The sequence below is a fragment of the Vidua chalybeata genome, chromosome 20 (assembly GCF_026979565.1).
Source record: "Vidua chalybeata isolate OUT-0048 chromosome 20, bVidCha1 merged haplotype, whole genome shotgun sequence".
Taxonomy (NCBI): Eukaryota; Metazoa; Chordata; class Aves; order Passeriformes; family Viduidae; genus Vidua; species Vidua chalybeata.
This window is the reverse complement of record NC_071549.1, coordinates 881,633-893,986: the sequence shown is the minus strand read 5'-3', so window position 1 is coordinate 893,986 and position 12,354 is coordinate 881,633. Positions and strand designations below refer to the sequence as shown.

At 49.0% G+C, this 12,354-nt stretch overlaps 1 protein-coding gene across 6 annotated transcripts in view; it reads right to left on the bottom strand.

The window, feature by feature from the left end:
- The window catches only part of LOC128798004 (S-adenosyl-L-methionine-dependent tRNA 4-demethylwyosine synthase TYW1-like), a 98,483-nt gene that overhangs the window by 76,009 nt on the left and 10,120 nt on the right, over positions 1 to 12,354 (bottom strand). For all 6 annotated transcript variants that reach the window (XM_053961096.1, XM_053961101.1, XM_053961098.1 and 3 more), the window contains one exon: positions 4,460 to 4,547. In XM_053961096.1, coding sequence (XP_053817071.1) covers positions 4,460 to 4,547 — 88 coding nt within the window. The remainder of the gene's footprint in view (positions 1 to 4,459; positions 4,548 to 12,354) is intronic.

The following is a 12,354-nucleotide window of genomic DNA, read 5'->3' as shown; positions in this document are numbered from 1 at the left end:
ACCCTGGGGCTAAATTGTAGCCTTCCTTAACCAGTAAGGACAGAACCAACTGGATTGCAGCAAAACTATCCTTGTGGGACAGAATAATTTATCCAATGTCAGCAGGGTCAGCCTTTGGCATCATTAACCCATTCCCAGTGTGCTGCCAGACAGGGAGAGCAGGGATTTGTTTGGCTCTGTTACAGCAGGAGAGAGTAAAGCAAAGAGCATGACAGAAACACAGTGTGAGCAGCTTGAGAAATCCTGGAATCATGGAATGGTCTGACCTGAAGGGACCTAAAGCCCATCCAGTGCCACTCCTGCCATGGCAGGGACACCTCCCACTGTCCCAGGCTGCTCCAAGCCCCAAAGCCCAGGCTGGCCTTGGGCACTGCCAGGGATCCAGGGACAGCCACAGCTGCTCTGGGAACTCTATTCCAGGCCCTCTCCACCCTGCCAGGGAACAATTAATTCCCAATATCCCATCTACCCTGTCCTCTGGCAGTGGGGAGCCATTCCCCATTGGAGCCTCCTCAGCAAACACTCAGCTCTCAGGGCTTTGGGCTCCCTGCTCCCATTTCATTCCTGCCCTGTTGAGGGAAGTGCGTCAGAGCCGACCTGGGGCTGCTGAACAAGCCCTGTCACATGACAGGGCTGATGGAGGTGGCTGGCACTAAGACACATCATGTCTGAGCTCCAAATAGCTCAGGCAGGCAGTGAACAATCCCTCTCCCAGCTGCCAGCATCCAGCAGGACGTGGTTGGCTTCAGTCAGACCATCAGCGTCAATAAAACATTTGGCAAATCCAGGAGCAGCTGTGACTAATGATGCCACCAACCGCAGCAGAGCACAAAGTCATGGTCAGCCCCTGACTCACGAACAGCCTGACTGGAAGGGACCACAGGCATCATCCAGTGCAGGCCCTGGCCCTGCACAGACACCCCAACAACCCCACCGTGTGCATTCCTGGAGCTCCTGGAGCTCTGGCAGCCTCGGGTCTGTGCCCATTCCCTGGGCAGCGCCCAGCACCCCCTGGGGGAAGAGCCTTTCCCTAAAATCCAACCTGACCCTCTCCTGACACACAGAAGTGTTTTGGTTTTTTGTTTGTTTTACAGAAAAAGAAAACCCCACTGCGTTTTTCTACTTTCATCTTTCCTATTGAAACAGCAGCTCAAGACTCCCCCACCAAGGATTTAAATGTACTTCCTGAGAAATCAGGAACACTGGAAAGGCTCACGAGTCCTTCACCCTATACTAAATCCTCCTGGCACCCAGGCCAAGCAAAAGCAACTTTCAGCCCAAAAGGGATTGTGTCAAAAATTTACAAGCAACCCCAAAAAGCAAATGTGAAATTGGACTGTATTGATCAAGCACCACAGGAAATGTGAACATGGAAAGCTCGTTTCTATTTTCAGTTTAGTTCATTTCTTTCTGGCTACCTGGACACACAGAATGACTGAAGCACTACCAGGAGCTCTGCAAACCCAACCAACAACCACTACCAGCCTCTCCCCAGTGCACTGGCACTCACCAAAGCCTCAGAGCTGTGCTGCTGTTTCAGGTGGAGCTGGGCACTGATGGAAATGGAATTGGAATTGTGTTGCCTCTGGCTGGGACTTTCAAAAGCAGCTCTTGCTGAGTACCTGTTATCAAGGTATCTTGCTGTTATCAAGGTACCTGCAAGCAGGCAGCTCCAAGGGTTCATACCACTGCAACCCAATGGGGAGGCTAAATTTAGCCAATATTCAATGCCAGGGCTAAAATAAAAACCTTTGCTTAAGCACTGTTCCCTTTACCTCGAGGAAGGTAAATTGCTTTGAAGGTGAATCCACAGCGAATTCATGGTCTGAGGAGATGCTGCTCCAAGGAAAACCTCTTGTTATGCAACTGCAGTATCAAAGAACAGCTCTCCCTGAACCACTAATACTCATTTTCCTTCTCTTGGGCTAATTATGCCCTCAGGGATACTCTTGAAAAGACACTGAGCCTACACCCAAAGAAACCAGTTGGTGCAAAATAAATGAGATAATCTTTTGACTACATTGCACTTGTTATTTTAGGGGGAATGATGCTGAGGGAAGAAGGGAATTGTTTTATTTTTGTAGCCACAAAAGCCTTCCTGGTTTGTTATTTACAGGAAAAAATGTTATATGACATAAATAAAACCACAATACAGCTTCTATTTTTCACAGCTGAGTGACCACTGAAGAATTTGGTGAGCAGCAGAGGAGGGAGAGCTGGGAGAGGCAGCTGGGCTGTGAGGACACAACAGTTTAGAGTCTTTGAAAGGGCAGATTTACGTAAGCAGATCCTACCAGATGCTCCAATACTGGCACTACCATGAGCACTGCAGGAAGGGAAAATGTGGACCCACTTGTCTGGATAAATTCCTGTCCCTGGAATGTCACAAGGAAAATCAGAGTTCTGTGGGGAGCCTTCTTTGAGTCAAAAGAATTACAGTAGGAAGGTGACCCTCCAGCACTGCTTTATTTTCTAAATGGCCACTTGGTACAAAAGCACAATTCCATTCACATTCACACCCAAACCCAAACGAGGAGGGACTTGTGAGACTGAGCCAAGGGGAAATGCTCCAACCACCACACAGAGCACAGGGCCAGCACAAAGCACTGCCCCCATCCCCTGCTTTCTTTAGTAATAACTAAATAGATGAATAAATAAAAACAAAAGGCTTCCACCTTAAACACAAAACCAAGTAAAATATAAATAAAATGCAATCAAATACACGACAAACAAAACCAAAGTAACTGCCACCACAGCACAGCCTTCAGGAGTGAGGCTGAAAAGATGGCCTGGTCCAAGGCCTGCACCGGCCCCAGCCAGCAGCAGCTCCCCGAGGGCCATGAGGAGAAGGCAACGAGCCCTTGGGTCATTCCTTACACTTTGCTTCCCAGCTGTACCAAGGCTGATGCCAACCCAGTGACCAAAGCTGGCAGACACGGGCTGGGCAGAACACTCTGGGCACTGCAAAGCTCAGGCCAAAGAGCAGCCGAGCCCTGGGGGCAGCAGGGCTGGGCTGCACAGCTGGACTGGCCCAGGACATGCCAGGACCCCAGAGCTCAGCCCTCAGTGATGCTGGGGCATTCTCAGGAGCTTCAGGAGAGAAACCCAGGGCAGCCCTGTCCCTAGAAGTGCTGAATAAATGTGAGGACGTGACCTCAGGTCACGGCTTAGTGCTGAACATGGGGGTGATGGTGTGTTGGTGGTTGAACTTGATGATCTTAAAGACCTTTTGCAACCTTAACAATGCCATTATTACACTGATTTAGCAGCAAAGCAAGCATGCTCCACCCCAAGAGAGAAAAGAAACCAGATTAAACTCCCTTTGGAAAGCTCACATCAGCCTCCTCCTGGCTCTGCCACTCCCAGCTGAGGCTCCTGAACTGCAGGGCTCAGTCTGGCTCTCCTCAGGCTGGTCCTTTGTTTTAAAAAAAGACATGAAATCCGCTCCAACTGCTCTCATTGGAGGGCTGCTGATCTAAACATCTAGTGGATGGTTAAAATTAGTTTGAAATACTTCCTTTTCTGGAAACAGTGTTTCAGCAACAAATCGGAGTTTGAAACTGAGATAAAAGCAAGGGACTAAGCTGCAAAATAGATGCAAAGCTGATCTTTAAATATTCCCTGACAAACCTACACTGTGGGAGCTGCAGAGTGTGGGACCATGGGCACATCTCTCAAGCTGCCCCAGCAGGTACATCAAACCCTGGGAGCTCCAGGCACTGCATGAGGAGCTGCCCAGGAGCCAGGAGATTGTCCTGGGGGCATCAGGAAGAGCATTCCCAGCAAGTCAGGGAGTGATCCTGCCCCTCTGCTCAGCCCAGGTGAGGCACCTCTGCAGGGCTGTGCCCAGCTCTGGGCTCCACAGCTCAAGAAAGACCAGGAGCTACTGGAGAGGGTCTTGTGGTGGGCTCAAGGATGATTTGGGGTCTGGAGCATCTCCCTGGTCAGAAGAGACTGTGGGAGTTGGGCCTGGTCAGTCTGGAGAAGGGAAAACAGAGGAATCCCATCAGTCCATAAAATATCGCCAGGGGTATCAGAGGATTGTGCCAGGCTCTGTTCAGTGGTGCCAGCGACTGCATGAAGAGCAACAGCCATGAACCAAACCACAACAAATTCCATCTTCACCTGAGGAAGAACCTCTTCCCACAGAGTGCAGAGCTCTGGAACAGCTGCCCAGGGCAGGCTGGAGTCTCCCTCTATGGCCACATCCCAAACCCCCTGGGACACATTCCTGTGCCATCTGCTCTGGGGGACCCTGCCTCGGTGCTGTTGGACTGGGTGATCTCCAGAGGCCCTTCCAGCCCCAGCCATTCCGTGTGTCCTGTCCTGTGCATGGGTCAGGCCTGCCACGAGGGCCCAGGGCAGCCCCTCACGCACACAGAGCCCCTCTCCCACTGCTCTGCTCAAAGGCAGCTCCAAGGCTCTGAGCTATGCCCCAGCTGCTCTGGCAGAGCCTCACCTTGTTTATTGAGAGCCTCCCTCAGGGCTGGGGTGATCATCTCTCTCCTCTCAGCTCCAGCAGCTCCTTCCTGCAGCTCCTGCTCTCTCTGTTGGAAGAATCACAGGGAATTACAGCCAGTTAGAGCCAGGCCTCACCTCAAACATAGGGCACAGCCACACACCTGCTGGACTGAACTGAGCCAAGCGCCACACAGCAATTCCTCTAATCCTGCATCTCATCCCTCTTCCCAGCAGTGACTTAGGACAGTAAACTGGAAAAGGAACATCTCCAGAACAGCAGATTTGTCCCACTGACACAGCAACAAAATTTCCAAGGATATTTTAACAACCAGAGTGTGAAATCTCATCCAAGAGCAACTCCAGGTTTTAAGCCCCAAAGTTTCCTGAGTGCACAATAACCAAACCAGTGTGTGCCTGGAGTGCCACTGCTTGGGAGAGCTCAGGGAGCACTCCCAGGAGTTCACAGAGCAGAGGAGCCCTGGAGCAGCAGCCACAGCAAAGGCCTGCAGGAAAAGGCTGCTCCCCCTGCCCACAGCCCCTTCCAGCAGCAGCCCATGGAAGTCTGGCTTCCAGCTGCTTCCACACACAGCTAAGCCCTGGGCAGGATATTGGGATAAAGTCACAGGCAGGAGAAGCAAACCCTGGCACGTAAGAAGTGGTGACTCCCCTGCTGTGTGAGTGTCACTGCTGAGACTTTATGGGTATTTATTGTTTCATGTCTGCACAAAGAAGCATCAAAGTGGAAATAATTACTTGGATATTTCATGCAACTTGTAATCTGTCAGTCCTTCATGGCTTTTTTTGAAGGAGTTATAGATAAACAACAAAAACCAGCAGAGGACATTTTGTCTTGACAACACTGAGGCTATTTCACATCCAAGCCTCTTTTGTGCCAAAGCCATGGAAAAGTTAATGGAAATGCTTTCAGTTTGAGTCTCCTCACCAACTGTCAGCATCACTAAGGAAACCAGTGCTCCTGACTCGCCAAACTGCTCTTCATAAACAGGGACAGGAGTCTGGCTGCTCCTGCACATAAACAGACTGCTTCTGTACCTGAGCAACAGCTCAGAAAATAAAAGGCAACTCCAAAGAAAAATAAATTTGAATATTAAAACCCATCCACACAGAAGTTCAAGGACAAAACAGAGCTCCTAATAAACACTTGAGAAGGAAATAGGAGAGTAAAACATTTAGTGACAGAGATTATTACCTTCCCTACTCATTTTGTATAAAACTGCCCACAGCCTCAGGGATGTCGTTCAGAAATGTATTTTTTAACAACCACTACCACAACATGGTCCTTTCTGAAGGAGAAAGCTGTATCCACCTTCTACTTCCTTCCATTCAGCTTCCTGAGCCTTTAGGCAGGACTTCATTGGTTTCTCTCTCACATCAAAACTCCCCCAGAAGCCTACATCTAATAATTAATTGCCATTTAGTGGATTTTAAAGCTCATTTCTTGAGCCTTGATCTTAATTTATCAGCAAGACTCTTCAACAGTAAAATATTAATATTGCTGGGAAAGCTTCATGCATAAGGAAGGAAGGAGATAATAGATAAAAAACTTCATCTTCCAAGTGCTAAATAAAGAGCTTATCCTGCCACAAGCCATCACTTAACCCAGGCCTCAGGCAAGGCCCTACCTTAGCACAGATTGAGACCTGGGCTAGAGGAAGGAAGCCCTGCCCATGGCAGGCAAGGGAACTGGAGGAACTTTAGGGTCCCTTTCCACCTGAATCACTCCCTGATCCTGTGATTTGGGAGCCCCTCAAAGTCCTGAGCAGGATTTAAACCTCCTGGCCTGTGCTTTACCATCTCAGGCCAGGTCAATCCTCCCAGAAGAGCTAAATCTCCACTATGGAGCACATCCTAATATTAAAAATGCAGTCATTTAATCAATTACAAATGAGAGACCCCACCCAAGAAAGCCTCTAGACACAAAGTCCTTCTGCATAGAAAACACTTGCATTTCTACCTGCCTGCAGCACCTGAGAAAAGCACTTCAATAGAACAACATCCAATTCCTACTGACAGGGCAGAAATACAGCTCAATTATCATTTTCCCCTCACAGGGAGGATCACAATTCTCCCTGCCCACACCCTGATGTGAGAGCCCATAAACAAAACCATGCTGTGGTTTTCCCTGCCTGCAATACCTGACCAGTCCACTTCGGCAGGTCATTGGCTGCACGTACTCCTGCTGGGAAATGGAATTCACTGCACAGGGATGTTCACTTATTTGCTTAATAAACCTTTCAGATCTGTTCTTGAGGATTGGAGAGGAGGGGGAAAAAGCTCACTTTGCCCAGAGGAAACCTCTCCAGTTGTGGTGATTTAGTAGAAAGCCCTGCAGTAAATCCAAGGCAAATCACTGTCTTTCCATAACAAATCAAGCAAGCAGTGACAAGAGCCAGCTTTTCAGGCCCATGAAATATTTCACTGCCAAAAACTGGAGGTGCAGCTCACAAAGGAGTGGGCTCAGAGATGAGGAAAACCTCTGCATACACCCTGATTCCTTGGAAGCATCAGCACAGCTCTGCTGCAGGCTGGAGGGGTTTGGTTGTGGATAAAGGCAGCTGAACCTCTGCACCCTTCCCTTTCCCTCTCACACAGGCAGCACAAGAGGCAGAGGCAGCACATTCCCAGGGCAAGGAAAACGCAACTTCCATGGACCAAGAGCCCCTGACACAAGTGAGGGCCTCAGCATTCCCTGCCCCAGGACAAATCTCAGTGCCAGCGTTTCAAATCTGCCTTCCAAACTCAGCCCCAGCCACCCCCAAAGGTGGCCACCAGGATGTGCTACTGTCACTTGTCCTACTCTCTGCAGTGCCCTCTCCAGGATGGCCAGGTGCCCAACAGCTTCCTGTTCCCCACTTTATCCATCTAACACTCTTCAAAGTGATCGTGCAGGGGGGAGAAAAATAAAAAAGACACTGAAACTCCACAGAGAGGCTGAGAAAGTTGGGGCTACTCAGACTCGGGAGGAGGAGGTTGTGTGGAGACCTCAGGGCACCTGCCAGGGTCTGGAGGGGCTACAGGACCCTGCATCAGGAACTGGAGTGACAGAACAAGGAATACCAGGTTCAATCTGACAGAGGGGAAGTTACGGTTCAATATTAAGGAGAAATTCCTTCCTGGGAGGGTGGGCAGGCACAGGGTGCCCACAGCAGCTGTGGCTGCCCCTGGATCCCTGGCAGGCTGGAGAGGGCTCAGAGCAGTCTAGGACAGTGGGAGGTGTCCCTGCCCATGGAACAAGATGAGCTTTAAGGTCCCTTCAAATCCAAACCATTCTATGATTCTCTAAATTAACTGCATTTAGCACTTTTAGCCTCATGACTCTAGTTACTGATGTGCCATGGCAGGGGGAAAAAAGCTCCCCTAAAAGATTTTACTCTCAGAAAAACATTTACACTCAATTATGACTCAACTTCTTTCCTGCCTAACCTCTCAGTGGCCAGACAAAGGGAAGCCCTGGCCTTGCCATGATTTACAGCCTCATCCGTCTACAAGCTCCAGGATCTTTTCCCAGATGAAAAGCACAGGCATTAAGCAAAGAGGAACATACCAGGGCTGGAGCCAGCACTAACAGAACAGCACTGAGGGAACTCTGGCCAGGTTGTCAGAAAAAGCTGCCTGGCAGCAAGAAGGATTAGCAACACTTGCCCAGGAGCTGGGGAATGAACTAAAGTTCATGAATTACATGAAGGAGAGTTAAACTTCACGGAGCAGAGCTTTGGAAGCAATGCCCCAGGAGCAGCAGGACAACCAGCAATGCTGGCAGTTCCTCCCCTCCTCAGCCTCCTCTGGCAGGGGCACCAGAGACAGGAACCACATGGGGATCTGGGGAGCTAGAGGGACCCCAGGCTGCCCATAGGAATGTCGCTCCTTTCCTTACAAAACAACCTTCCTGGAGGGCTGAAATACGTGGCAAAACAGGGATAGGGAGCCCACTCTACAAAGACACCCCTGAACACAAGCACAGGAGCTGAGGGTGGACTCTGGGGACCGTCCTCCAGCAGGAACACAGCTGTGGCTGTCACAATTCAGCTGTGACAGGCAGAGACAGAGCTGCAATTTGCTGAGCCCAGGGATAAACACCCCGTCAATCCCACAGCACCCTGGCCCTCGCTGCTGTCAGTCACCAGCAGAGACAGCCTGGAGCTCCTGCAGCAGACAGGAGAACTGAGAACTCAAGAGTGAGCAAGCTGTGAACCAGCTAACAGCCCAACAGACAGCAAATCTTATTAAAAACAGCTGCCAGAGTCTACATAATCACAGGCTACACACCCACCCCAGCACTGCCCAGTGAAGCAAAAGAGCTGAGAGCAGCACAAGGAGTGAGCAGGGAAGGGGCAATGAAGCACCTGGCCATGACTGAAACTTCAGCTGCCTGGGGCACAAGGGAAAATTCACACAGGTGCTCTCAAAAAGTGGCCCTAAAGTCATAGAATCATGGAATGGATCAGGAGGGACCCTAAAGCTCACCCTGTATGGCAGGGACACCTCCCACTGTCCCAGGCTGCTCCAAGCCCTGTCCAGCCTGGCCTTGGGCACTGCCAGGGATCCAGGGGCAGCCACAGCTGCTCTGGGCACCCTGTGCCAGGGCCTGCCCACCCTGCCAGGGAACAATTCCTGCCCAATATCCCATCCATCCCTGCCCTCTGGCAGTGGGGAGCCATTCCCCATGTCCTGGCACTCCATCCTCCTTGTAGGCTCCCTTCAAAATGGGGAAAGCCCCTGAGAAGTTCTGACTGATACCAAAAAACAAAAAAAAAAAAAAAAACCAAATTCAGAAACAGGACTTTTCTCTCCCGAAGTAGAAACCCCAGTGAATTTTAAATAAGGAGGTGGAATCCCCATCTCCCTCCCTATGCTGTAGGATACAGAAGGTCCCTGGTGTTATCCTGAGGCAGCAGCTCCCAGCTCCCACCTAAACAAAGGAAAAGAGACCTGCTGCTTCATCCTCATGGAGGGAATTTTCCATTTCCTTTTGTCTGAAAAGCCAGTGCTGAGATTTCTGGACACTTAACAGCATTTAAATCCCAAACTCCTGCTGACAAGCAGTGACAGGAGCTTATGCTGCCATCCAAGTGCATCAGAAAAAAGGGCACTGAGCATCTTCCATGAAATGCAGAGGCAAAAATGATCCCACCGTCATTTTCTTGTAGATTCACCATCAGCCCAAGTCCCAAGGACAAGAAACCTCGCAGGTCACAACTTTCCAATGCATCTGCAGGGCTGCACGGGGGGTTCAGAGTGCTGCATTGAGCTCCAGCAGCACTGCTCTGCTGTAGGGCAACTTTTACAAGGTGCTGCTGAAGCACAGCTCCAACTCACACACTGCTGAGGGAACCTGCCAGAGTTTGTTTGATTTGGGAGACTTCCTTGGACAAGCCACAAAGAAGATTGATTTTGAAAGGCACCAGAGGAGTCAAAACTAACAGTGCGTCTGTGTCCAACCAAAAGGGACTGCTTATACTTGAAAATTGAGCCATGTTTTCACATTTTCTTTCTTCTGTGCTACAAAAACCCCAACTGAAGCCCAGTTAACACAGTTTAACAAGTGTCCCAAATGTCCAAATTCAAACCAGTAAGATTTTCCATTCAGTCTCTTCTGCTCTCTCACACAGAACAGGCAGCACACACTCCACACTCATGCCATCTTCTGCAGATTCTTTTTTAAATGGCTCTGTAAAGACTTCTCCACTTCATTTCTTTCCTTTCCATGAGTTCAGGACTAAAAGAACATTTAATTTCAACAGCAATTTTTCAAGTGGTCAAAAAAAACACAGAATCCTGGAATGGTTTGAGTTATCCCCAGTCCCTCTCCAGCTCTCCTGGAGCCCCTTTAGGCTCTGGAAGGAGCTCTGAGCTCTCCCTGGAGCCTTCTCCTCTGCAGGTGAGCACCCCCAGCTCTCCCAGCCTGGCTCCAGAGCAGAGAGGCTCTGCTGCACTGATTTGTAAAATTTTGGGAAGTCTGCTCAAATCTGTCATTAGAAAAGCAGGAAACTTAAAAAATGCACAGCAAAAAGAAAACCACCTGAGAAATGGAGCACAAAGTTGGTGAGAAATAGGGAGCAGGAGGGCTGGGCTGCTGCAGGGTCAGTCCTGACCATCTCCACCAAAGGACGTGGTCAGGAAAAGGCTGCAAATAAACACTCAGAGCTCCCAAATACCTTTAGCAAGGAAGTCACTGCCATGCCACATGTTAGAGACTGCACATCCAGACACAGGTTACATTAACCTGTTATGTAACCTGTGTTACAAATTTATTTTGGTAGGGTTTTCTATGCCTTTTGGGGGGGTTATTTTGGGGAGGTTTTCTATGCCTTTTATCACTCACAAGCCTTACTCAGAAAATGCCTCAAGATCTCTTGTAATTTTGTTTAGCAATTGTAATCCTTTCCATTAGCCAGGGTTTAGAGAAAAAAGATTTGAACCCAGGAAAGGAGAAGGGTGAAGTGTCCCTATGGCAAATTCTGCTGTTAATGACAGAAGTAGTCCCCAAGAAGTTAAATTTAATTTCTTAAAGCTCATTTTAAAATGTAGACTCTCATTGTATTCTGAGCCAGAGTAGCACATGTCGGAATCTGGCCCAGAGCAGCTGCTGCAGATAAGGGCATATTTTTCATAAAGGAATCCTTCACCCATTAAAAGCTGAAGCTTTTGGAGCTGTCCACATCAGTTTTAAATGGAAGTTACATTCTCAAATTTTGTTCCATTTGGTTAACATATCACTGACTATTCTTTCCTCCTTTAAATAGTTCCTAGCTGTAGCACAAAGTTGCACATGACCCTTGGTCTATAAACCTTAGGCCTTAAATACCTCACTGCCCACTGCCCCACGCCAACCAAACCCAGCTTCCCTAAGAGCTCCTTCACCCAGGGCCTGCAAGGTTTGGGCTTCCACAGCAGCCCCAGGCTCCAAGGGCTCCCAGGAAATGCTGGAAGGGGTGGGATTTACAATGGCTAACCCAGGGTGACTTTTCAGGGACCAGTGCCAAAGGGGTCCAGGGACACAGAGGGACACAAACCGAACACTCTGGGGCAGGGTTTGGTTCCTGGAAACCCTCAGTGTGTTCCTATCAACCCCTCTCTCCTTACATTGCAAATAGCCTGTCAGCATCATTACATTGCTTATTGTAGAAAACATGAGCATTAATCTCAAAATTGCATCAACAAATATGCTCATTCGATTGCTTCCAAACCCATCAAACAAGGAATCAGGACATTATTATTGCTATTACTCATGCCTGAAGTTCAGAAATGTGAAGGTTAATAAAGTCATTCCATTCCCTGGGAATGAGTGTAGATGGATCTGTCCTTTCAGCTGATCTCCCAGCTGAGGGAGATAATCCACACTAAGAACTGGTGTCCCTGTGATTAATGGCACCTTGCAGGCCACAAACACCATCAGAGTTCACCTTCCCTGACAAATCCACATCAAAGGAGGCACCCTGGAGGAAAGGCAAAGTGTGCCACAACCACAAAACTCCAAAGTCTACCTCGTTCTTAAACGCATTAAAAACCATCAACACATGTTATGAGATTTGGTAAACTCATGTGGACTTTGCTGTTGGATCAGCTACCAGTTAATATACCTGAATATATGACCAGTATCTACCCAACCTTGCATCAGTTTGGGCTCAGACTCAGTGTGCAGAGGGCACCATCACCATGAGCTGTGTAACTTCACACTCAGCAGCTCTTCAAAAATCCATCTCTTCTCTAACTCAGTCTGTAATAGCTATAATTCAGCCTGGCAGAGATGTTCTGGCATTCCCCTGGAACTCCTGAATCCATCTGCCTGGTCCAAGTGGCTGCAGGAATCCAGTATCTGCTTTGAGCCCTTTGACAATACTTTACAAACCTGCAGAATATGGCGGGGGGGGG